We start from the raw sequence: 24,706 nt of genomic DNA, 5'->3' as shown, positions 1-24,706 counted from the left end.
CAACTGTATTTTCCTGTTTATAACATGCCCCCATGTATAAGACGGCCCCTATTTTTGGGGACTCCAAATTAAGGAAATGGGGGGAGTTTGCCCAGAGTCGTGGGGCTGGGGGGGATTGTCGAAAATCGCTCACCAGCCACCAGTCGCCCGCAAAATTGCCGCAGCAGAAGCCAATCAACAGCAGCCCTTGTCGCAGCCACCAATCACATGCCAAATCGCTGCTGACGATCTCTGGCTCGCGGCTACAACCAATTGCCCGTCCACCCTTTGCACTATTCATGTATAAGATGACCCCCAAATTTTAACATTCTTTTAGAATAAAAAACATCGTCTTATACACGGAAAACTACAGTACTTATTTACGCAGCACATCGTTTAACTAAGGAACTCATACAATTGTAGAGTTGGAAGGAACCCACAGACCATTTAGTCCAACCCCTTGCAATGGAGGAATCTGCAGCAGTCCCTTACAAGGATTGCACCTGCAGCCTTGGTGTCATCGGCACCCTGCTCTAACCAACTGAGCTATCCAGGCTGGATTGTGGTGGTCACCAACCTGGAAAGAGGATTACACAGATTGATGGAGGAGAAAGCTATCAAAGGTCATGCCCTGCTTCTGAACACCAGTTGCTGGAATTCACAGAAGGGCAGAGTGCTCTTGAGGTCAAATGCTGTTTGCTGGTTTCCCACAGGCATCTGGTTGGGCACTGTGAGAACAGGATGCTGGTCTCTTCTTATGTTCCTGTGTGATGGCCTTAATGTTGGAAATTATGGCGGTCCGCAAAACAAGAAGAAACCAACCAACTAGAACAGTGGTATTTGACATAATGGGATGCTGTGCAAACCCATCCTGGAGCAGAAAGCACCCAAAATTAAAATTTAAAAGGGAGAAGAAATGAAAATGTTCATGAAATGGAAAGGGGATAGAATGCTTCTTACAGGGGTGTGGTGTCTTTAAAAGGGGCTTTACAATCTTTCTTCTTTCAGGAAGAACAAGAAGCGCAAGCAAAAGCTGACAAGATTAAGCTTGCATTAGAAAAACTGAAGGAAGCCAAAGTTAAAAAGGTAGCATTCTCTATTTTATTTTATTTTTGCAAAAGTATTGACAATCAAACCTTATGATTTTAAACAACCATTTTATACAGTCAAGTATTGGCTTATTTCATGTACTTTCCCCTCCATTTTGTTTGCCAGTTGATTGGATGATTTGCCAAGATGTCCAGATCACAAACCAGACTCGGGTCATACCTGTTTTCCACCAAGCTGTGGATATTCCACTTCTATTTACTGAAGGCGTTTTTTTTATGCCACCCTTCATAAATATTTATTCCAGAACAGTTAAAGGACAGTAGCAATAAAATATACACAAAACAATTAAAAAAACAAATAGATGTGTCTGATAACAATCCATTAGAACAGGAGTGTTATCATGTAAAATGGGAACTGTAGCCCTAAGGACTGCTACTGACTTTTTAAAGAAACAAAAATAGCTGCCCTTTCCATGACGTGTAAAAATATGTCACCTTGGTTTAGATCCTAGCCTCTTTAGTGAACACAACAGAGAAGTCTGTTTATGAAATCTGAATGGTCAACCTCCTTCTGCAGCTGTAATGGCATTTGTAGCCGAGTAGAGCCATGGAGCCGGACATCCGCATTGCTGCTGTTTAAGTGGATGAGGCAGGTATGGGACTTGGTGGCAGTGAGGTTGGGGCTGCATGGGCTCACGGACAGGACAGGACAGCAAATTGACTCAGCCAGCATGCCTGCACACCTTCTTGCTGCGCTGCCCTGCTCCACTCTGGTCCAGGAAAGCAGCAACAATATCAGGCTCCAGAGCTCTGGCCCACTACTTGCCCCACGATTTCTCCAAAAACTCCCTGTGCACCCACCCACCCACCCCCAAAAATCTGCTCCTAAGTTTGGAGGAGCCTTGTGAGTGGTTTCCATGCTGTGAGGGCTGCAGGTGGATGGGAAGGTTAGCAGTACCGCACAGACACACGCTTTTGCTAAATAGAAGAGTAATTGAGAGTCTTAAGCCTTTGGGTTTTATTTAGAGTAGCACCAAGGTGCTACACTAAATAGATTTCCACTTGCGCAATTCTCCCGAAATCTGTTATAGGGGTTCCCCCAACCCTCTGGAGTAGAATGTAAAAATTCTATCACCATATTTCTGGGCAATCCCAAATATTGCTCTGGCATTATTTCCACTACCCTTTACCTTTTCTTCTCAAAGAATTATGATAGTGTATTCAAAACAAACAAATATCCTGCACAAGTACCAAAGTACAAGTTACTAAAGTGGAGGTATTTGGAAAGAATACAGCTTGGTTTCTCAACGCTACTTGCTTTTCATAGTTTGAGCAAAATTCAACACTGCACTGCCAGAGCTGTTCGTGCAGATATCTTATAATTAGAATTAGCAGAACTAAAGTAACATTTCCTGGCAAGGAACTGACTTTTTTATTTTCTTAGATGCAGACAGATAGTAGGACTGTGATTATTTAGGAAGTCTGAAGTCTCCTTCCAGTGAACACTTCTCTTTTCACTTTGTGGAAACAAGCGTTTTGATAATGAAGTAGTAGATAGGAACCTCTGTTTTACCAAGACCCAGTAATAATTGAGAACCATTGTAGCTGATGGTAGTAAACGCAAACATGAACAACATGTGCCAGTTGCTTAACATGTGAAAAAAATTGTTTAACATGGGGGGGGGGGGAATGCACAGCCTTTGTAGCTATTATAAAGTCAAAAGGTAGGTCTGGCTGAGAGCGAGAGAATAACTAGTCCAGGATAGCCCAGTTTGCTTCATAGCGGAATGAGGATTTAGACCTTTATTGCTAACACTCTAACCACTAGACCACATTAGAACACCTGCTCCTTTCATTGTTGTGCAGCTGGAGGAATTTCAGGAAATGCAGCTTTTTGTGGCAGAGTATTGGAGGGCTTTGAAAAGCTGGAGGTGCCCAAATTCCTATGTCTGCAAAACCATTAAAAGTTCAGTGTCTCTAATGCAGAAGGGTCAGTTACCCCTAAATTGGTGCATACCTAAACAATGGCTTCCTATTTCTTCCGACAGAATGCTTTAATATACAAGTGAGATTCTGTCCTGGTGAAAGGCAGGTACTATATTCTCTTAGACATAGCCCTTTCTTCTGCACAGTCTATGCCAATCCTAGACCTGTGTAGTCAGCCATGTGGGTCATCAGAAACAGTCACCAATTAACGAATCTCTCAAGCAGAAACCAGAAGATCTGGTAGGATGTTTTTATCCCCGAAGTCAATATAAAATGAGATTAGGTGTTGAATTTCCAGTCAGTTATAACTGGATTCTAGATTAGGTCTGATCTGATGGGTTTGTTGTTCCTTCATTTTATATTAACCCACCCAATATTATGGCCTCCTCTGAGAAGGTTCTAAAAATAAACCACACAGAGAATGAGAGAAAATAATAATAATTTCAGGGATACTATATAATGTTGCCAGCTGATGTGGAAAAACTAGTGCAGCCGGCTTCTGTATCTTTAATAGTAGCCTGATTTTCTACCACCATGAAGAGGAGCTTTTAACGAGAGGGAGATATGCATTAAAACCTCCTAATTTTTGCTGAAGCTGATGCTGTTAAAGATGTAGGAGCAAGCGCTGGTAAAAATGTTGGCAACTCTGCTATCATGCAAACTGTATGTTTAATAATGTTTTAGAGAAACAATCTGTATATTTACATGACATTTCAGTTACTCTTTACTCAAAACATGAATTCTGTCTTGGAAAGAGGCAGGGAAGTAGAGCTGTTGACTTGGTAGTGTTCCCAAGACATATTATGTCCCCCCCCATCCCACCCCCAGGTCCAATTTTGTGATACATGATGGATTTGAATTGGCAATGATCTCTCTGATCAGCCCAGGCAGATTCTTGACCACAGCAGCCTTTTGGTCCACATTGAAATTAACTGCCTCATCTATTATTCTCTCTGCAGCTTGTTGTCAAGGTGCACATGAATGATAACAGTACAAAATCCCTGATGGTGGATGAACGGCAAGAGGCACGTGATGTATTGGACAATCTCTTTGAGAAAACCCACTGCGACTGTAATGTGGACTGGTGCCTTTATGAAATATACCCAGAGCTACAAATAGGTACGTTGCAAAGATTTTGGATCTTCTTACGCTATATTTTTTGAGCTTTACTAGAAAGCGTTTTGGTGATGCCACATCAGGCAACATTTTGCCGTTGCCGTCCAGCGCCCATCTCTTCGTTTTGGTGGGTTCTTGTTTGTCTCTGATAGATCTGAGCTCCTAGTTTTGGTGTGTCTTCTCTCTACTAATGGTGTGTGTCACATACTAGGGGCAGTGCCTCCCTTTGCCCCCTCCCTTTACTCCCTGCCAAGGCCACCCCACTTCCCCACTTTCCTTACACTTCACCTGGGCCACCCGTCTGCCTGCTTGCCCATCTGGGTCTGCCCACCTCAATCTCTGGTTGCCTGCTTATCACCCTCCAATGCTGGTGCCGTGCCCAAGCAGTTCTAAGAGCCCAGTTTGTCATAACGCTGTAGTTCACAGCACCACCTACCCGTAGGTAGCAAACTCCTGCATGACGACAGCCTTACATGTTTATTATATGTAAGGATATATAAATATATACATGCAGGGGAGTGTTAAAAGAAAAAGTCTGAAACATCAAAGTACCTAGTGAAATCTAGGGAATTCCTTTGCAAATTTTTACAAACTGAAAGAAAAGAAAATCTGGGAAGTTTTTCTGTTTTGGCAAAGATGTTTTCATATGGTCTAGTCTGTCATGGCTCTTGGGGTCTGAATATTATGGATAAGCAATTGCTTTGAACCATTTTTAAAAAGTAAAGGTAAAGGACCCCTGAAAGTTAAGTCCAGTCGCAGACGACTCTAGGGTTGCGGTGCTTTCTTGCTTTACAGGCTGAGGGAGCCAGCGTTTGTCCGCAGACAGTTTTTCCAGGTCATGTGGCCAGCATGACTAAGCCGCTTCTGGCGCAACAGAACACCGAAACCAGAGGAGGGCATGGAAACCCTGTTTACCTTCCCGCCAGAGCAGTACCTATTTATCTACTTGGACTTGGTGTGCTTTTGAACTGCTAGGTTGGCAGGAGCAGGGACCGAGCAACAGGAGCTCACCCCGTCACAGGGATTTGAACGGCTGACCTTCTGATTGGCAAGCCCAAGAGGCTCAGTGGTTTAGACCACAGCACCACCCACATCCCTTTGAACCATTTTACTACATTTAAATATAGGAATGTGCACTGATGACGGAGCATGTGTGTAATATATTTGTCTGTCTTAACATTTCTGGTTTGGGTTTCCCTAGAAAGATTTTTTGAAGACCATGAAAATGTGATTGAAGTCTTATCACATTGGACCCGTGACACTGAGAATAAGATTCTGTTTTTGGAAAGAAAGGAAAAATACGCTGTGTTTAAAAACCCACAGGTAAAGTAACATAACTTAGGCAAGCTGGTGTATAGTAAGATTTTAGTTCATACAGTAATGACTAGATATTTTATTTGCTCTGCAGCCCAAGTAACAAAGATTGAAGGTGCGTCCAGTCTTGGTATATCAAAGGGATCTTGAGTTGTGCTTCTTATGTATCAGAGCACAATATTGGTTACTAAACACTAAATAGTCATTCTTGGGAATAGTCACTGAAGGTCAAAACTGAAGTAACACCAAAGTGCATTTTAGCATCCAACAAAGAAAGGGAGATTTCGGTGGATTTCTTGATTTATCCATTTAGTGAGCCCCACTTCACTCATTCAGCTTGCCATGGGCTCTGGGAGTCACTCTGTTCATGGGATAATTAGTTTTAGTTTCCCAGGGAAATCGTGTTAAAAGGCTTAGCTCCATTTTACTCCAGTGACTCATTAAAATGGATGGTCACAAGCTTGTGTCAGAAGCTGCAGCATCGTTAGTACGTACAACTCCACATCCTCAAAATATCTTTATAACGTGAAATTTAACTCACTTTGTAAAGTGACTGCTATGACAAATGGACTGCTCTTCGAGAAGACCGGAGTGTTTCCCAGACCTGGCTTAGCAGCATTGCAGAATAAACTTATCTCACACCAGCTGCTGCTGCTGCTGCTGCTGCTGCTGCTGCTGCTGCTGCTGCTGCTGCTGTAATTATTTCTATCAGTGCATCCCAGTTAATGCATCTTCACTTTAGAACTGGGGTGTCCATGGGGTTTTGTATGAGGATGCAAACTCAAATTCCTGGAAAGCATAAGAAAACCAAACCACCCAACCCCCATTTTGGGGGGGATGCGTAGTGACCTTGGAAGCCCGTGCTGCTTATGATAACATAGTCTTAATTGTGTGTGTTTGATAAAGTTTCATTTGGTGTACAGCCTGCATGCAGAGCAATGGACCAAGGAATCCACCCCTCTTTCAGTTAATTAGCTGGACGTTGTGTGGTTAATAAGGAAGAGCCAGGTGCAGTCACTCAACAATGAAAATACAGATAATTACTACACAGCTGCCTCAATCACTATGCCCCAACCTTCCTGTGTACTGGTGGGTGAAGGATGACCTGGAATAAGTAAATGGGCTAGCTTATTTATGCTTGCCATGACACGTAATGGAAAATAACAGCAGAAGGACATCAAATTCCGCTTAAAAAAAAAAAAAAAATTCATTGCCTGCTTTTCATTCTAAAATAATCCCAAACCTGGGTACAACGCCAATAAAAATGAAAAAAAAAAAATCATATAAACTTGTATTCAATTAACTTTTACTCAGAGTAAGCCCATTGAATGTCTGTGACCAACTTAGGCCCATTAATTTCAGTGGGTCTATCTACTCTGAGCAAAGGCTAGTTGACTACAACCGATAATTAACCAATAATCAGTAACACTATAAAGCATTGGTTTACAAATGTATTGTTTTATTTATTTATAAATTTTGTTGCTGCTTTTTACAATAACATTTTGAAGTGGGGTGTTTTTGTTGTTTAGTCATTTAGTCGTGTCCGACTCTCCGTGACCCCATGGACCAGAGCACGCCAAGCACTCCTGTCTTCCACTGCCTCCCGCAGTTTAGTCAAATGAAGTGGGGTACAATACTGATAAAATGCAACAAAATATTCCCATCAGTAAAACATGCAAGAGCACATGTACAGTTAAATAGCTTTTTACAAAGTGCCGTGGCAAAGATTCAACCAAAATCCTGGGTGAATAAGTAGATTTTCTGTTGGTGCCAAAACGTTACATCTTGGCATAAACTCTGAGGGCCACTAGCAATTCTCTAGTTAAAGTAAGAACACGATGCACAATGTTTTGACAATCACATTTTCATATAACGAAAAACAGTTGTCCATGGGAATCACAGAAACGGAGACCCTTTTGCTCCCAAGCAACAACTACCAATTGTTAAATGGGAAAGCTGGTAGAAAAGAGAAACTAAACGTTAGTTTTTAAGCTATACTTCTAATACTTAGGTTTGTGTTACAATCCCAGGAGATTAAACAAAATTGTTAAGCAACCTGCCTTTTCACACCAATTTATTTATTTAATATATTTATACCCTCTCCATTAGTATATCTCATAACAAGGTGGCTTACAAGAATCTATAGCCTCTCCTTTGCATGCGTGCGTGTATATGCAATATAATGCTCACCAGCATTTTTATGTTGTATAATTTGCAGCAGAACTAAGCAGCATATAGTGTCTGCCTTGTCAGAGACTATTTCTCCTCGTAGTATTTTCAGAAAGGAACCACAGACTTCTTTCAGACACGTGTGGTCATCTTCAGTGGTGCTGTAGTCTATAGGAGATCACATGACAATTTATCCACCTGTATAACATGCAGCCTCGTCCTTTGGCCCAGCCTGCTTATTGAAGGATGGTGAATGGCGAGCATTTTCCCTTTTTAGCAATGGAAGAGTATCAAATAAGCAACAATGCATAGCAATGCTGAAAAATGAGACACAGGAAAAAACCACATCTGTATTAATATGGGTTTGACAAGCAAGGTCATATGCTGTTGTCAAAAACTCCTGTCAATTATCTTTCTTGTTTACCAGTACCAAAATGTAGTCTATAGCACTGAGTTAAAGATACAGGGTGGTCTGTTTCCCCTTTAAATAAATACCAGATGCTCAAATATAAATTGCTTGTAGCCAGAGGAAGTTCTTAAAAAAAGAAAAAAAGGTTGTGAGCAGCTGTTTTGAGTTTGTTCCATGGTGACAATAGCAAGATGAGAATTGGGTTTGTTCGTGCATATTCAAACATAAACAAATGCAAACAGCTTTGGTCGTCTTTGAAGGGGACATTAGGTGCAATGCATGTGTTTTCTGTGCAAGCCGCGCTGAAATTTTGGTTTCCTGTGCAAGTCTCAGTGTCCAAGAAGAGCATGATTGTTCTGTGTATATGGTACTTTCCTGGAAGTTAAGTCCCATTAAAATTTCAAGGACTTTCCCAAGTAAATGTGATTAGGGTTGGGCTTTGGCAGCATAGTTGTATGGGATTTACTCCTGGGAAAGTCGGCACAGGATTGAAGTGTAAATGCCTTTTGTATGTATCATGAATATACTGTTTATGTACAGAAATACCTTCCCCTCTCTTTCCATTGGGAGACTCATATTCAAAATGGTCATGTGAAGTCACATAAATTTGTTTCCATGTTTAACTCACCTCTTGCGCTTCTTTGCCAAATTCCTCACCAGCCTTCACTGATCATAGTCTGTATAATGAAAGTAGTGATCATAGGATACAAGTAGTCCACTCTAATGAATGAGGAGACACACACCGAAAATTATTTTGCATAGAAAATGTGCAATAGAATGCAGGTGTTTTTTTAAAAAAAAACTTAGCAATAAAATATCTGTTTTTTGCACCTTCCTGAGAGCTCTGATTGGCTATCTGACTTGTCCAAGGCCCTCACTTTTTCATCATATTTGTCACCAGCTGCTCCTCCAGCTCCTCCCTGCTACCACCTGCTTGCTTGCTAGGCAAATGGACAGGCACACAGCGGTACCTACTGCTCCTGAGAGCTCTGATTGGCTGTCTGATTGGAAACTTTATATGGACTATGGCAGCTACTGGGACTTTGACATGAAATGCAGTTGGTTAGACACAGGTATAGCACCTGCTATTTGCACCTGTTGTTTTAGGTATAGTGACCTTCCCAGTTTATGGACATTGCCTTATCATCATCACCCTTCTTTGCATTTTTAATTAGAATTTCTACTTGACCAATAAAGGGAAAAATGAAAGCAAGGAAATGAATGAAAAAAGCAAAGAGGCTTTACTGGAGGTAAGCAAAAGTTTGGGATAAGCAACACTGCATTTAGCTATGAAATGGATGGATGTCTTCCTAAGACCCCAAAAGCAATAGACGTGTTTTAGCAAAAACAGGAAGCTCTAGCACAATAGGATTAAATGCACAATTCTCACAATGGAGGGGTGTGAGATGTGAGGTCCCCAAAGAATCAGTATTGACTTTGTAACTGTAATCACAAATGATTTAGAGTTAAAGGTAAGCAGTGAGGTAAGCCAAGTTTGCTGATGACACCAGATTGTTTAAGGTGGTAAGAACAACAACAACAAAGGATTAGGACATCCTTTCTAAAACTTGGGCCCCCAAATGTTTTTGGACTACAACTCCCATCATCCCTGACCACTGGTCCTGGTAGTTAGGGATGGTGGGAGTTTGAGAAAGGCTGCCTTAGTAGATATCATTTTTGTATAGTTAACCTGCTAACCTGTGGTCAGTGTGCTGCTCTAGCTAACATGACTGCTTGTGGGCAGGCAGTAGCTTAGTGGCAGAACACTTGCTTTGCCTACAGAAACATCTGAAGTTCAGTCCCTGGAAAGGCTCTGAAAGATCCCCATCTGTTGTGCTGTTCCCCTATGTGTAGTGCTTTTTTGAGTGCGCAAATCATTGGTGTACATAATCTCAATAGCCTTTGCGACCTACAAAGGGCCATAGCTCGGTGATAGGGCACATGTTTTGCATGTATAACTAGGTTCAGCCCCTGGCCTCTTTAGGTAGGGCTACAAAGGACTCCAGTCTGGAAGCCCCGGAAAGTGGCTACCAGCCCGTGCAGGCAGAACTGAGCTAGCTGGCTCTGACGTTTCCTGCGTTCCGCTTCTGTTTTGTCTAACCCCATTTTCACTCCACAGGAAAGCTTCTGTGGCACATCTGTCATTGTACCAGAAGTTGAAGGGGCCCTTTATTTAAAAGAAGACGGGAAGAAGTCCTGGAAGAGACGTTATTTTCTCCTGCGAGCTTCTGGAATTTATTACGTACCCAAAGGAAAGACCAAGGTCAGGCAAGTCAAAGAAATCCTTTCAGGCAATAAAGCAAATCATGAAGGTGAAAGTAAAGAAATCCTGAGGTGACATTCTAAGGGCAGCATCTGGTGCACCTGAGAGGGGTCCTTCTTTGGGCTGCAGCACTTGTGCAAATATTAGAATAGAGTTGCTGAGCTCCTTTGGGGCTACCCCCACCCCCACTCCCTCCATGTTTGTTTTTCCAGTTAGATTAAAAAAACATTTCGTTTCTGTAAAACCCAGACATGAAAGGAAACCAAAAAGGCCAAATCTGCAGTTGCCCATTCAAAGTAAAAAGGTGCCATTACTTTTCGTCTAGTTCCCTATGGAAACGTATCTCAACAGTTTGCAAACACTCAGGGTTTTCTTTTGGCACAAGGCAAGCAGAAGAGTCTTGCCATTGTTCAAGGCAGGCTAAAGAGAAAGTTAGAGAAAGTATCAAATTTGGCTTTGATAGCCTCTTTCTTTCTTTCTTTCTTTCTTTCTTTCTTTCTTTCTTTCTTTCCCTTCTTTCCTTCCTTCCGTCCTTTAGCATATCTGCCATGCATTTTTTTCTACCAAATATTGTTCTTTGTCTGGATAATAAAGGGTTCAGTCCAGTCGTGACCAACCCTGGGTTGCGGCGCTCATCTCGCTTTATTGGCCGAGGGAGCCGGCGTACAGCTCATGTGGCCAGCATGACTAAGCCACTTCTGGTGAACCAGAGCAGTGCACAGAAACGCCGTTTACCTTCCCGCCGGAGTGGTACCTATTTATCTACTTGCACTTTGACGTTCTTTCGAACTGCTAGGTGGGCAGGAGCTGGGACCGAGCAATGGGAGCTCACCCCATTGCGGGGATTCGAACCACCGACATTCTGATCGGCAAGTCCTAGGCTCTGTGGTTTAACCCACAGCGCCACCCGCGTCCCTAGGATGTAGCTTTTGAGGGGAGACAATGAATCCCTTTTCTCTCTCCTTTGGTTTTGGTGTGTCCCCCCCCCCCCGAGGCAAAGGGATTCTCTGAATTTATGGTTTTGGTATATTACTAACAAGCTTGAGCTTCCTATGGTTGCCACCCATGTGCCCCCTCCCACAAATGCATAAGGGATAGTAAAGGGGACTATAGCTGGAGGAAGGGTGGAAATCAGCTTAAATTGGTGAGGGGGTGGGGAGAGGTCCTCACTTGAGCAGAAGGCCTGTGGTGGATCCACTGCTGCGTGGATCCAAGTCTGAGGGTGCAATCCAGTATTGTACTATGGCATTTCCGTTCTTTTCACACACATTTTGTTGAAGTGAATGGGCACAGCCTGGCAGTATCACGTCAGAAAATTCACCTTGAATTGCCATCCAGAAATACATAAGGAAAGTGAACAGCAATCCACTGCTGGAGGGACATATCTCTGTTCTGCCAGTAACATGTGTGCATATATTCTTCACTTAAAACATCACAGAGCATTTTACAGTCTGGGACCTGTAAAGATGTGAATTCACTATTTGCACCTTTTACAGGGCTCCGCTTAATTCAGTTATGGAAGATGTCATGAACAGTGCATGGCACTGAAATCCCACCCCCACTGACAACTTGCCCTGCCCTTCCTAGCTTTGTGTCCTTAAGGTCTACAAGCATGCTTTTCTCTTGAGTCCTAATGACGGGTTACCTGCAGCTAGGCATAACTGAACTCCTAACACACCTTTCCTCCATCCTCAGTCCAGGAAAAGCTGGTTTGGGAGGAAGCCATTTGGAGTGCATGATGGGGGGGGGGGTTAACAGTATTAAAACACAAATAGAAGGCACAGGTGTGGTTGTGATAGTTATCAGGATAGCATCAGGTGTGGAGGGTGAGTTTAACCCTTGCTTCCTTGCTGCGGAGCTGAGAAAATTGCAAAGAACTTCAGAGGAGGGACTCTTGCTGCAGTCGCCATGGCTATTCAGACCCGCCCCCCAGCAGAGCTTCCATTTGCAGTCTTTATAAATGTGCATGTTAAATGCAAACACCTATTTAACGCCGCATCTAGTTTGTCATCAGTTGGCTTAAAGCATAGCCAGGAAGTCAGGAAGAATTCTGAGAAGCATCACATGAATGCCTGTGTTATGTCGTTTACTCACAGTTCCTTAGCTCGGAAATTGGGTGCGCTACTGCACTAGTAAGAAAAACTTCGTTGCCATGGCAACCCGCTGAGAACAAGCAAGGGCTATTTCACAGCACTAGACAAAAGGCTACTAGAGGCGAGAGGGAGATTTGCCCTTTTGATGCAGCCTGGAGCAGAATCACAGATCAACTTTGCACTTGTATACAAATAAACCTTGAACGTGACTGGAGAAAAAATAATTATTTTATAAAGATGCTTGAACCCATGCTGGCATTTTCCAGTGAGCATGAATTATATATGTGGTTTTCTTGCACATGTGGGCATTGCATTTTACCCCTAAAAGTGATGATCCACCCAGTGTTTTAGCATTGTGGAGGCCACAGGGGCGGTTACCCTTGGTGCAAAATTATTAGGGGCGCAAAATTTCAACAACCGGTGTTGCCTCAATGCAGACTGTGCCCTTAAGTATTTGAGCAGAAGAATGTGCTTTGAATGTGTTTTAAAGGTGTTGTGTTTACACAGCCATTATAGAAACATCTAAGGATACATTGGTTCCAGGGGATCACAGTAACTTGCGTACCCTTCTGCAAAGGAAACTAAAGTCAGATTGTGTTAGAATACGTGGATAAAAAATCTATTTAGGAAAGTTCATGGTACCGAATTAGGAAATAAAAAGGCTACACAGAAAATCAGTACACAAACCAGCTTCTGATGTAGATCTTAGTGCAGCTACTCATTTTTAACTTGAAAGCTCAGGAAAAGCCTCAAGTCTGATATTCTCTCTGTTGTTATGCTTAAAAGTCTTTGCATTAAGAAACAGGATCAGACTAACCTGACGACCGTGTTTAGTGTGATAATGTAATTTCATATAATTTTTACCTTTTACCTTTACTTATAATAATTTATGGTGTGTTTGGCTTTAATTTTGTAGACATCTCGGGATTTGGCTTGCTTCATACAGTTTGAGAACGTAAATGTTTATTATGGTGTTCAGTACAAAGCAAAGTATAAGGCCCCTACAGACCACTGTTTTGTCTTAAAGGTAGGTACAAAAGATCATGCATTCTGGAGTGGCTGTTGTAAGCATGTGTCATATTTGTAGTGCAATCCTGTTGTTCTGTAAAACTCTTCTAGTTAGAGCCTAGAAATGGAAGTGAGATTTCTAGAGTTTCTGGATATAAACAATCTTTAGAGGGCAAAGGTAAGAGAGGGAAATAGCAGGGTTTCAACCTCATATAACTCTAGCCTGTTTGAATCTAATCAATGAAGGCCTTAAACCATAGAGTAAGCTGTCCTGTCAGGACTAAGCCTATGCCACTTCCTACCTTGAGAGGAAAAGGTCACCAAGCCTTTATAATATTCCTCTTTTCCATGTGACTCAATATGTAAGGAGCTCTGCATGGCTTTAACCAGCCTCTTTTGTTTCCGACCAGTTCGGAGTCTGAAACTAGTGGTTTTTTTCTTTACCAATAGTTTAGAAGCTTTTACCTTTTGTAATTAAATCATATTATGGCTGCCTGTGCATCTTTTCTGACTGCTGCATGGGAAAGCACATGAATCTGACCTTTGAAGATTTTTGTAGGTAAACCATTTTATGACTTACCAAAGGTGTGGTCTATCTCTGTGCTGTGGGGTGTGGATTAGCTTGGGAAAAGCTTTTAAAAGGGGACATTTGGGGACTCGAACAGAAGAGCACATTTTTAAGTTTTTACAACTTATATTTCCATGCTTTTCTTTTCTTTGCTTCATGTTTTGTGATTTTAAATCTCTGCTGGGGTTTTCTAATCCAACAGTACTTGCCCCAGACCTGGGTCTTGGCTTCCAGGATTGCAACACAAATTAGGTATGACAGTGTGAAATGGAGTTTTAGATGAATGTCGATTGGAAAAATGGCATGGTGGGAATGCTAAGTCCCTCCCCAAGCTCCATGATCCTGTTTTAAATTATTGAAGTATAAAAGTTTTCCTTATGATACACTTCACATTACACACCAAGTTTCTTCAGTTTCCCAGGCTCCCAGATGCTATTAACACTTTTTTTAAAATGCAGAGGATCTTTTGAACTGAATATCCTGCATCATGTCTAGTCTGGCTGTAAAGCCTGGCAGACTCCAGAACTGTTGAAATATTTGAATGATAAATCCCAATTTGCACTGATTTTGCAATGAACTAAGTCCTATTTATTTTAATGGAACTTCCAAGTACGTTTGTAGTCTGTCTTTTTTGCCAACAAACAACTAGGTGTTTGCATCCCCATGTTTCACCGAAAAGCCTGCTAAAACTTAGGGTATGGTAGCGCCTTGTCAGGAGCATTTGCTTTTGAGTTCAAGTTATGAGCACTATGGCATTACTTTTGGAAATTCAAAGAGTCACTAGCATAAAATCTTAACCCCAAGGTTTTTTTTTAATAAAATATATATTCAGTTGACAGTAGCAAGGTAATCTAAATGTAAATTGGCTCGTTTAGTCAGTCTGTTGTGTCTGATACCAGGAGAATTTAATTATGCTTTATTGGCGCAGGTTTTGCATGAGTAACCTGAGAGTAATGGTGCATAATGTGGAATTAATCTAGGGTGAAAGAATTGGTGCCCTGGGAACAAGCTGGCACAATAGCACCATCATACCCTATTTCCACGCCTTAGTACCTGCCATTGCAGCCTATCCAGCTGGGCTTTGGTAATAACCTTTAGAGACATCTTTCAGATGGTGCTTTTGAGAATTGTGTTGCCATGTTCTTTAATGTTGGCCTTCTAGGGCTAGTCCATGTATCTGGTACATATATTTCGTAGTGTAATAAACTCAAAAACTGCATAAAGCTGAAATCCAGAGTTTGTCTTGTTGCATCCCAGCCTGCTTCCCCTTGCAAACTGGTTGATGTGATGCAAAGAAACAAACTGAGGTATTTGACTGGTGATAATATAATCACACATTCAAACAATGAGAGCTGTTCCAACATTCAATGAGAACTGTTCCAAGTTAATGGGAGGTCATGCCCACCATGTGCTTATGACCAGGACAGTAGTTTGTATTTATTGTTTCACAAAAAAGCATACACAACTTGATTGTGAAAAACACCACCACCACCTCAAAGCAATTTACAAAAGATAAAACAGCAAAATCAATGCCCCCCCCCCACAACCAGACTTTAAACATGCAAAAGCTAAAATAACGAAACAGATTAAAATTACCCCAACGTTCTAAGCATCTGGGCACGTTTGTCTAAATAAGAATGCTTCTATCAGGCACCAAAGAGTTTGCAGGCTTCTGCTTTGAAATGTAAAAGTTTAAAGGCTATAATGGAAATAGCTACTTCTCCTAAAGCGCTCCCTTCCATACAATAATCCAGTTCGTACATATGGCTAAGAGTGAATACACTTGAGACACATATGCAGTTTCTCAAAGAGGAGATCCCAGCCACATCTTGGTGGTACTGCTTCAGAGCTTCTGAGAGAGATGCCGTGGTTTAGCTGAGCATGTCACCTAAACTTGGGTCTCATGGTTTGTCTTGCATCAAACAAACCATGATCTATAACCAAGGTTTTGTTTTGGGGCAGGCTTCCTCAACCTCAGCCCTCCAGATGTTTTTGGCCTACAACTCCCAGGAACCCTAGCTAGCAGGACCAGTGGTCAGGGATGATGGGAATTGTAGTCTCAAAACATCTGGAAGGCCAAGGTTGAGGAAGCCTGTTCTTAGGTTTACTGCTCGTGGTTTGTCTGAAGGAGACAAACCGTAAGCCCAGGTTTGGAGGACATGCTAAGCCAAACTATGGCTTAGGTCAAAGCAACTGGAGAATGTAAGGGGGCAGGAATTCTCACACACTCAAGCTTTCACGCTAAGCCATGTAGCCACTGAGTTGCAGACCTTAAGACAGGGGAGCCCTGCCTCATGTTGTAATTGGCAACTAATAACTAATAAGAATGCTTCAGAGAGAAGACAAGAGGAAGGAACTGGAGGGTATAACTAAATATTACACGTCAGCAAGGGTGTCAAAAACCCTGCCAGCCTTTTTATTTCTTTAAAAAGAAAAGCTGCTTCATGAGGGGAGTTTCAAGTGAAGATATTTGAATTTAAAAATACTTCAGAAAATCTGCATTGCTTCCTTATGGAGCCTCTTAAAAATAATGAAGTATATTATCTGGAATATTAAGGAAGACCGGCAAAGGTTAGGGTCACGGTAATGTTTGTTTTGTTTAAAAGAGATCTTTAAAAATTGAAAAGTATCTGATGCCATCTGCTGGATTTAACTGATACTTACAACGCATCAAAATTCCAAGTTCTCTGACCCAACAGAAGACTGAAGAATCATTTCTAGAATGGAAGTACTCATCAGCATTGAGCTGAACATTCTACTTAGCATGCGAACATTTTAGTTGCCCTACATTTTTCATGGTGCAGAAGATACATTTTGAAAAAACAATTGTTACAACAGTGTCCTGATAAAATTACAGACTTTTGTCATGCTATGTAATAAAGTTTCACTTGATTATTCTAAAAGATCACACCACATTTTCACCTGAGTATTGGGTGGATTCCTGCCACAGTCTGAACAATTTATGCATTCAGTAAACATTTGCCATATGCTATAAAAGGAGTAGGTGTCATGGGCCAAATTGGGTCAAGGTTTTGTGTGTTTACCTTTGCTGCCATGTACTAGTGATTAGGTGGAACAAGTTTGTCATGAAACTCACCCCAGGATATTTTTTGTTAAAGGGTGGCACATAAATTAGCTAAACAGTAAATGAATGAAATACGGAACTCAGAACACATTGGACTTCATGATCAGATGTCTTTTTATAGTCTACATTTTATGCAGCTTTTCCATTAAGCATTTTCCATTAAGCACTAAGCAGATTTTGAATTAAGCACTAACAAGGTTATACCGTATTTTTCGCCCCATAGGACGCACCAAGTTTTTTGGGGGGGAAATAAAGGGGGGGAATTATTTTTCCCCCAGGCGCTTGCGGGACCGGCAGCGGGGAGAAGCGCTCTTCTCCCCGCCACCCGCCTTCAGACCAGGTCCGGGGACAGCGGGAAGACGCGCTGCGCCTCCCTGCTGTCCCCAGAGCTTGCGGGCCGGCAGCAGGGTGAAGTGCTCTTCTTCCCGCCGCCCGCCTTCAGACCAAGTCCGGGGCCAGCAGGAAGACGCGCTGCGCCTCCCCGCTGGCCCCGGAGCTTGCGGGGCTGGCGGCGGGGAGAGGCACGCGTCTCCCCGCCGTCAGCCTCCAAACCACATCGGGAGACAGCGGGATGGCGGCGTTCCGCCTCCCCACTGTCCCCCAACCTTGTGGGGCTGGCGCTGGGGCTCTCCTGAAGCCTGGAGAGCGAGAGGGGTTGGTGCGCACCGACCCCTCTCGCTCTCCAAGCTTCAGCGAAAGCCTGCATTTGCCCCATAGGATGCACACACATTTCCCCTTCATATTTGGAGGGGGGAAAGTGCGTCCTACAGGGTGAAAAATACTGTACTTTGAAGTTAATGCATGACAACCTCAAAAATTAACACACATAGTAAGGAGGCGGTGAGGGGCAGGGATGGATTTGTTGTTGTTTTTTAACATATGCAGAAAAAATACTGGGACCAGGAAAAATATGTATGCAAGCTGACACCAGATCCTAAACAGAGACGCAGAAATCCTAAATTAGGGGATGTGGAGCATCCCCAAAAAATTGCTTGCTTCTTGGAAACTGCAGATATGTTAATCTTCTAGCTTATACAACTGCCAGATGACAACCCTCAATGGAGACCTCAATTTACACACTGAATGCAAAGCTTAGAACTGTGACACGCCTCACATTTACTTGGCTGGAAGTCATGTTGAAAGTAGGCCGTTTCAAGCTAAGCTTCCACCCAACAAATATCTCCTTACAAATGAGTTTATAATAAGCAGCATTTTGTTATTAAGCATTTTGACCACCCTTTCTTTCCACTTATTTTAATTTCAATCTATTTTAATGATAAAATTTATTATTATGATTATTATTATTAGCATCCCCAGATACAGAAGGAGTCTCAGTATATCAGATATTTGTGCTGTGATGACCGGCAGTCTCTACATCAGTGGGTAACTGGCATAAGAATTGCAAAGGTATGTAGTGCAAGATGTGCAGTCGTTTTTTTAAAACACACACACACACACAAAAAAAAGTTGTATAATTTGTTGATTTTCACAACGAACAAAAATAACTCTTGTTCCTTTCCAAGTAAAATACAGGCACGCAATGGATAGACATTTGTGTAAATGTGAGATAATACAGATGCAAATGTAATTAGGTTGTGGGAGCCAGAGAAGTCTCATCAGCCATCTGAAAAATTATGAATAAGCTGTTCTAACTGCAGTAAGGAAAACAAGACAAAGATTGTAATGTGCTCACACATAGTTTATACCTGTGGATCAGGATACCTATCTGGTGAAGGTTGCTTTTCCAATTTGCAGCATGCATCAGCTCATGCATGGACTGTACTGCCAATGGGTGAATTCAGGTAATAGTTTGCTAACGCACCATGATGTGCAACCACCCAGCAAGCCAGTCTTCTGTATGATCATGCCAGATGTTACCACCCCCGTTTCACCACATTTCTGGTAAGGTGCAGAAGTGTAATAGCAAGACATTTTGTGTGGTAGGGGTAAGTCCTGGTTGGCCTAATGCACCAGCCTCCTCCGATCAGTGTTGTAAACCACCCTGAATGAAGCATCAGAAGAGCGTGGTTGGAATTCTTACATAAGCAGAATAAAATAGGATGGGCTAGGTCCACAAGTGAGTTCATTCAGCGTGTGAATTTAAGCCATTGTAAACCTAGGGATTCAAGGTTTAAATTGCCTCTTGCCAAATACAGTACTTAATAGAATGGGCTGTAGGTGATCTCTGAACCCAACAAATGGAAATGACTTTACAAATGTATTGGGTTCTAGACATCCTACTGCTCTGATGTGTTTAAACAAATCCTTGCACCTGTAGTTTTATAGTGCTGACATTTATACTAGATGCTGTAGGCAGATCTAGTACCAGTCACTGGAGAGTATCTCTGTGGAGGATTGGTTGTATTAGTCAAAACATCAGGAAGCAGGAAAGTGTGCTTTTATTCCTTTGAAGGGGGTATTGGTGGTAATTTTCAGTATATATGTGCTTATTTTCTCAGTATGGAAAGACGTTGTATGATAACTACACTCGCGCAGTGCAGAAGGCTGGCTTAGCTTCTCGACTGACCAAGTTAGGGAATGTTCAATCTTCCACTGCTGCAATATCATCTTCAAAAGGTATATGATATATGGTAAATGTTAAATTGTGTGTGCGCGTATATGTTATGGAAGAGCATCCTGCATGTTGGGTTTTCTGCAGATTGGCATTTGGTCTGATTCAGAGGTAAGCAGCGAGTTTTCCTGGGGGAAAGGGTAGGACAAGAGAAAAACTTCTTGGGCTCATGCCTTGGAATCACTGGAGAAGCGAAAAAGTAGATGAGCCTTTAGTGTAGACAATTCTGAGCTAGATGGAGCAGTAGGTCTGACTCGGTATAAGGCAGCTTCCCATGTTCTTAACATTTGGACACAGGTGTACTATAGTTCCCAAAGTTCTTCTGGATTGTATTTTAGTTATAGCTTAACTTGGCCTCTTCAACTTTGGGTCTTCAGAAGTTGTTGCACTAAAACTCCCAGGATCCCTGACCATTGGCTAAGCTGGCTGGAGATGATAAGTGTTGAAGAGTTCAACAACAGCTGGGCTCCCAAGGTTGAAGAATTCTCATTGAAACATATTCTTGTTTTGCCAGTTCAACGTTTTCTAAAAAGGGAAACTAGAAGTTCAAGAACTATTTGGGGGGGCGGGAAAGAGAGAGAGAAGCTGCTGCATATCCTAAACTGGAGAGTAAGATATGACACTCCTGGCCAACTGAAAAAGTTCACATAATCCTCTGCAGAACAGTACAGTTCAAGCCGCAGAGATTTCTTCTTGGCTTTGTTCCCTTACTTTGTTTGTCAGGAGTAGGGCATGTCTGCAGCTCCTTAGAGAAGCATCAACAACATACAGAACTATTCACAGGGTGCTTTAGTATCCTATGGAGCTTAGTGTATTATTTCAATCGTGAATCAAAATAATAATGATTTTTGTCTTTAATCACTCGAATTTGGTTTTGCAAGCCTGTTGATTCTTTCTTTTTAACTGTGTATCCTAGGTAGTACTCATGCTAATGGACAGGTCCCCCAAAGCACGACCCTCGCTGCTGCAAATTCTTCAGAACTTGAGAAACCTGCTGAGATGCCAAAGGTACAAATTAAATTGAACGTATCATCATAAAATCAGCATTAACATAAATATATCTGTAGGCAGGAAGCCTAGAGGTCCATGCAAGGTCCATGCATTCTTGCAGCTTGACTAGAAGTCTACACACATTGGCTGCAGCCACCCACAGCCCTTGTGATGCACGAAAGGTACTGTACTTCTTTTGTCAATCTTGAAATCAAACAAATAAATAAATAAATAAAATGGCTTGTAGGAAATAAAAAGCAATAGGAATACTATTAAAAATCAATATGAATATTTAGTGCTATGGAAATGTAATGTCCCATCTTCAACCACATCTACTTTAGACCACCTAAATGAAGCTCATGGAGGACTGGTGGTCCAGAGAGCCCAGTTTAGGAACCCTTGCTCTCCATTTGGCTTGTAGCACTTGTGCCAAAGTATCTGTAAATGAATTAGGAACTGGAGATGTGCAAAATATAAACTTTGGGGCACCTTTGGTGGCGCTGTGGTCTAAACCACAGAGCCAAGGGCTTGCTGATCAGAAGGTCGGCGGTTCAAATCCCCGCAATGGTGTGAGCTCCTGTTTCCGTGCGCTGCTCTGGTTCACCAGAAGCGGCTTCATCATGCTGGCCACATGACCCGGAAGCTGTCTGCGGACAAAACGCCGGCTCCCTAGGCCAGTAAAGCGAGATGAGCGCCGCAATCCCAGAGTCATTCGCGACTGGACTTAACGGTCAGGAGTCCCTTTACCCTTTAAATAGGTTTGTTCCTTAAATAGCCTGCCTTGGTTACTTACTGAACCGAAACAATTCATTCCACTTATCCATTTTGTGTGCATATGCTCAATGTAAGAGAGACTTGAGGGTTTTTTTTATCTACCTAGAAACCGTTCTATAGATGACTAGAAGCAGGAAGTGCTTAGAACTCAGTTAAAGGTTACCATGCAGACATAACTCTTAACAGCTACCAGCTGCCACCTGCAAATGAAAGGAGAGCACATTCCTTACACTGCCAATGGGATTCTATTCATCTTAAGAACATAGTCTAGCAGCCACATGGTGAAGGCAAGCTCGCCTAATATTCTGCCAGGGCAAACATTTACCTAACGAACTGCTAGCCTAGACGACACTTTCATTTAACTTGTGTGACAAATGCTTTGGAAAAGATCAAACATGTTATCTTTCTGTTCAGTTTGTGTACATTGTGCGGCTAGAGGTTAAGACATTCCAGTCATCTTTCATTATAAGAGAATGTGGAGGGAAAGTGGCTGTGATTGGTACAAAAGGGCAGGAAAATGTATAGTAGCCAGCTTGCTCCCAGTTCTTAGCAAAATGCATTCAAGGTTAAGCTCCAGTCACCAGCCTCCAGCAGACTATATAAGTGCAGACTGGAGGAGATACAGTAGGTATTAACTACTCTGTGTACAGGCCTTTTTAGTGCACCTATTTCCCAAAGGCTAAAGAGAATGCAGTAAGCACTGAGCTTAATTCAGCCAAGCAATATATCAGTTGTAAGGGCTAAAGTAGCTGCATTCACACTATGTGAGCACTGCACTGTGTTTGCAAGCCAAGGAAATATAGCTGTGTGCAATGCCAGGTCAATGCAGGGCCAGCCCTACCATTTGGCAGAGTGGCCCAGCTGCCTCAGGCAGCAGAAGCTGTAGGTGGTGGTGATGATTCGTGGCAAAATGTTGAAAGGCAGGCTTGTCTGTGTCACACAGCCGCTGCTCCCCTGTTGTGGACACTGTAAATGTTCAGGTAAGACTCAGCTGCCAATCTGCTTAGCTTCTGTTCCACTTCAAATGTTTATACCATTGAAATGAAAATTGGCAACTGATTCCTAGTCCTGGAACGCTTGAGGAAAGACTGGATTTTCTATCAGGCTGCCAGGAGGTTGTCCTTCTGTTTAGACTCCTTGTAGCTTCAAATTCACAACAGATAGTACCTACGCTGACTCTCCCTACATCAAATGGGTATCAGGAAATGGTAATATAATTTGAGGCACTGAGATTGTAAGTAAACTTAAATGTCCATAGACAGGAGAGAGTCTTTCAGATTGTCTGGTTTTGCAAAAACCAATCCTTGTAGTATTGGAACGCATCTATTTTTACTGCTAAATGGACACAAATGGAAATCCCAGTGTTATATATTCTCCCTGCTGCCTTGAAACCAAGGAAGACATAATTCATGCTGGACCTACGGTCTTTCTTTTACTATTCACCTCTCATTTAGAAAATTGCTTCCTTTGTTTTAAAAGGTTACGAAACCAGACGGCACCACTGACCCCAGGCGAGCGCCACCATCTCCCATGCCACAACCGAAACACCTCCGTAAACCTGGTGGGCTACACCCACCACCCCCTCCTCAAAGACGATCTTCTGCTTTTACTGGTTCGTTGAACCTGCCCCAAAATATGGAGAGAAGAAACACAATTGCCACATCAGATCCAGACGAATTTCCACCACCCCCTGAATCAATACTGCTTCCCACTGCATTGGAGGACTTGCCGCCACCGCCACCTGAATACTATGAAGATCCTCCTGATTTCATTCCAGCCCCACCACCTGCCTTTGCTGTGGGCGCTGGCACTCCAGAACTGCCGCCGCCACCTCCTGCAGTCTCTGCCCCCACGATGCCTCCGCCTATCAGAAAGAAACCTCCACCTCCTCCTAAAAGACAGGAACAAAGTACTGGGCAGGCAGGAGGGCCTAGGCAAAGTGGGCTTCCTCCAAGGGGAGATGCAGCTGAACAAGGAGGAGACTTAATGTCCGATTTAATGAAAGCACTGCAAAAGAAGAGGGGTGAGACATCATGAAACAAGCAGTTTAAATGAAGATTAGTGTGCGGTTTTAGTTGGATCAGGGAGAGGGTGGCCCAGGTAAATTGTCTACAGCTCTTCCTGGTGGTCCAAAGGAATATGTGCTAGAGAAAGGCATCCCAACATATCCCGAAGCAATGCATTTCCCCCCTACCCGCCCCTGCAACTTGTTCCGAAATGGTGGCTTCCCATGTTCCTGGTTTGAGGCTGAAGAACACAACTAGAAGCATGGGAAGTGTCCCAAGGGAGAGGCAGATTCCCAAGGAGATTTGGATCTAGCAAAAAAGATGAAAGAACCTTATAGCAAATTAAAGGCTGACTAATATTAATCAATTGAAGGTTTAATAGGCTATTTAATTGGATTTTCCCTGGGCATGTGTTCATGTAGATTGCACAATCTGTTCTTACCCTGTAAATGTATGGCAAATGTATGGGCAGGCATGACCTGATTTGCAAAAATAAGGAGACTGAAAACAGTACTACAACAGTTGCAGTGACAGCTGTCTCAACAATTCCACCCACCAACCCCATACTTTTTAAAGAGCTAGTACTATTAGATACAGCGAGAACCAACCATTTGGATAACAGTGAACACTTCCACTTGAGGCTTTATTATTCACAGGTTGTCCTGACTATAATGTGCCACACCTGTTTCCTCAATTGTTTTGAAGTGAGAAATCCCAACCAAAATGCTGCTTTCAGCTGTCGTATCTGCAGGCTATGTCTCTGGTTATTTATCCAATATAACACAAGGCCAAAGATACGCAAGTTTCAGTTCTTCTTCCCACAGCAACCAAGTTAGCAATTGTCTTTTAAGTGATGCCTAAAAATATTTGTCTCCTAAAGACTTTATGATGATCGGAATACGTTAAGGCATTTATGAGTTCTTACGCCTCTTTCATCATTTATGATTCACCTTAATCTTACAAGTGTTCATTTTGACAGACTGCCAGCTCCTGAATAAAATCCTCTTCAATGCCTCATAAAAGTGTCAAAGTTAATGAACAAGCAACAGAGTTTGTTTTGACGCATGTAGCGCACGCATACGCAAAACATTCTTTGGAATGGCAAGTGCTTTCCTTCTCTAAACATTCAGTTCAGGAGCACAACAGTTACGCCTAAAATTGGGAAACAGAAACGGACAGCATGGAGGCTAAATCCTACCCTTGGAGAGTTGTCAGCGGCCAATCCTCAAATGGCTTACCAGCAGAACTAGCTTGCAAACCAAATATTTCAATGCAGTTGCAGAGACACTAGGAAGAACCTTGGCTATAAATGGTACTTAGATCAA

General features: G+C 42.5%; 1 protein-coding gene across 2 annotated transcripts in view; it reads left to right on the top strand.

Annotated features, from left to right (window-relative positions):
• Window positions 1–24,403, top strand: part of APBB1IP (amyloid beta precursor protein binding family B member 1 interacting protein) — a 51,433-nt gene extending 27,030 nt beyond the window's left edge. For both annotated transcript variants that reach the window (XM_083467463.1, XM_083467464.1), the window contains exons 5-14: window positions 988–1,065; window positions 3,974–4,133; window positions 5,332–5,453; window positions 9,198–9,272; window positions 10,142–10,285; window positions 13,295–13,405; window positions 18,348–18,446; window positions 19,499–19,616; window positions 20,528–20,619; window positions 22,855–24,403. In XM_083467463.1, coding sequence (XP_083323589.1) covers window positions 988–1,065; window positions 3,974–4,133; window positions 5,332–5,453; window positions 9,198–9,272; window positions 10,142–10,285; window positions 13,295–13,405; window positions 18,348–18,446; window positions 19,499–19,616; window positions 20,528–20,619; window positions 22,855–23,412 — 1,557 coding nt within the window. In that variant the 3' untranslated portion in view covers window positions 23,413–24,403. The remainder of the gene's footprint in view (window positions 1–987; window positions 1,066–3,973; window positions 4,134–5,331; window positions 5,454–9,197; window positions 9,273–10,141; window positions 10,286–13,294; window positions 13,406–18,347; window positions 18,447–19,498; window positions 19,617–20,527; window positions 20,620–22,854) is intronic.
• The last annotated feature ends 303 nt before the right edge of the window (window positions 24,404–24,706 follow it).

Source organism: Podarcis liolepis (assembly GCF_965112155.1).
Source record: "Podarcis liolepis genome assembly, chromosome: 12".
Lineage (NCBI taxonomy): Eukaryota > Metazoa > Chordata > Lepidosauria > Squamata > Lacertidae > Podarcis > Podarcis liolepis.
This window is presented reverse-complemented; position numbering and strand designations above follow the sequence as displayed.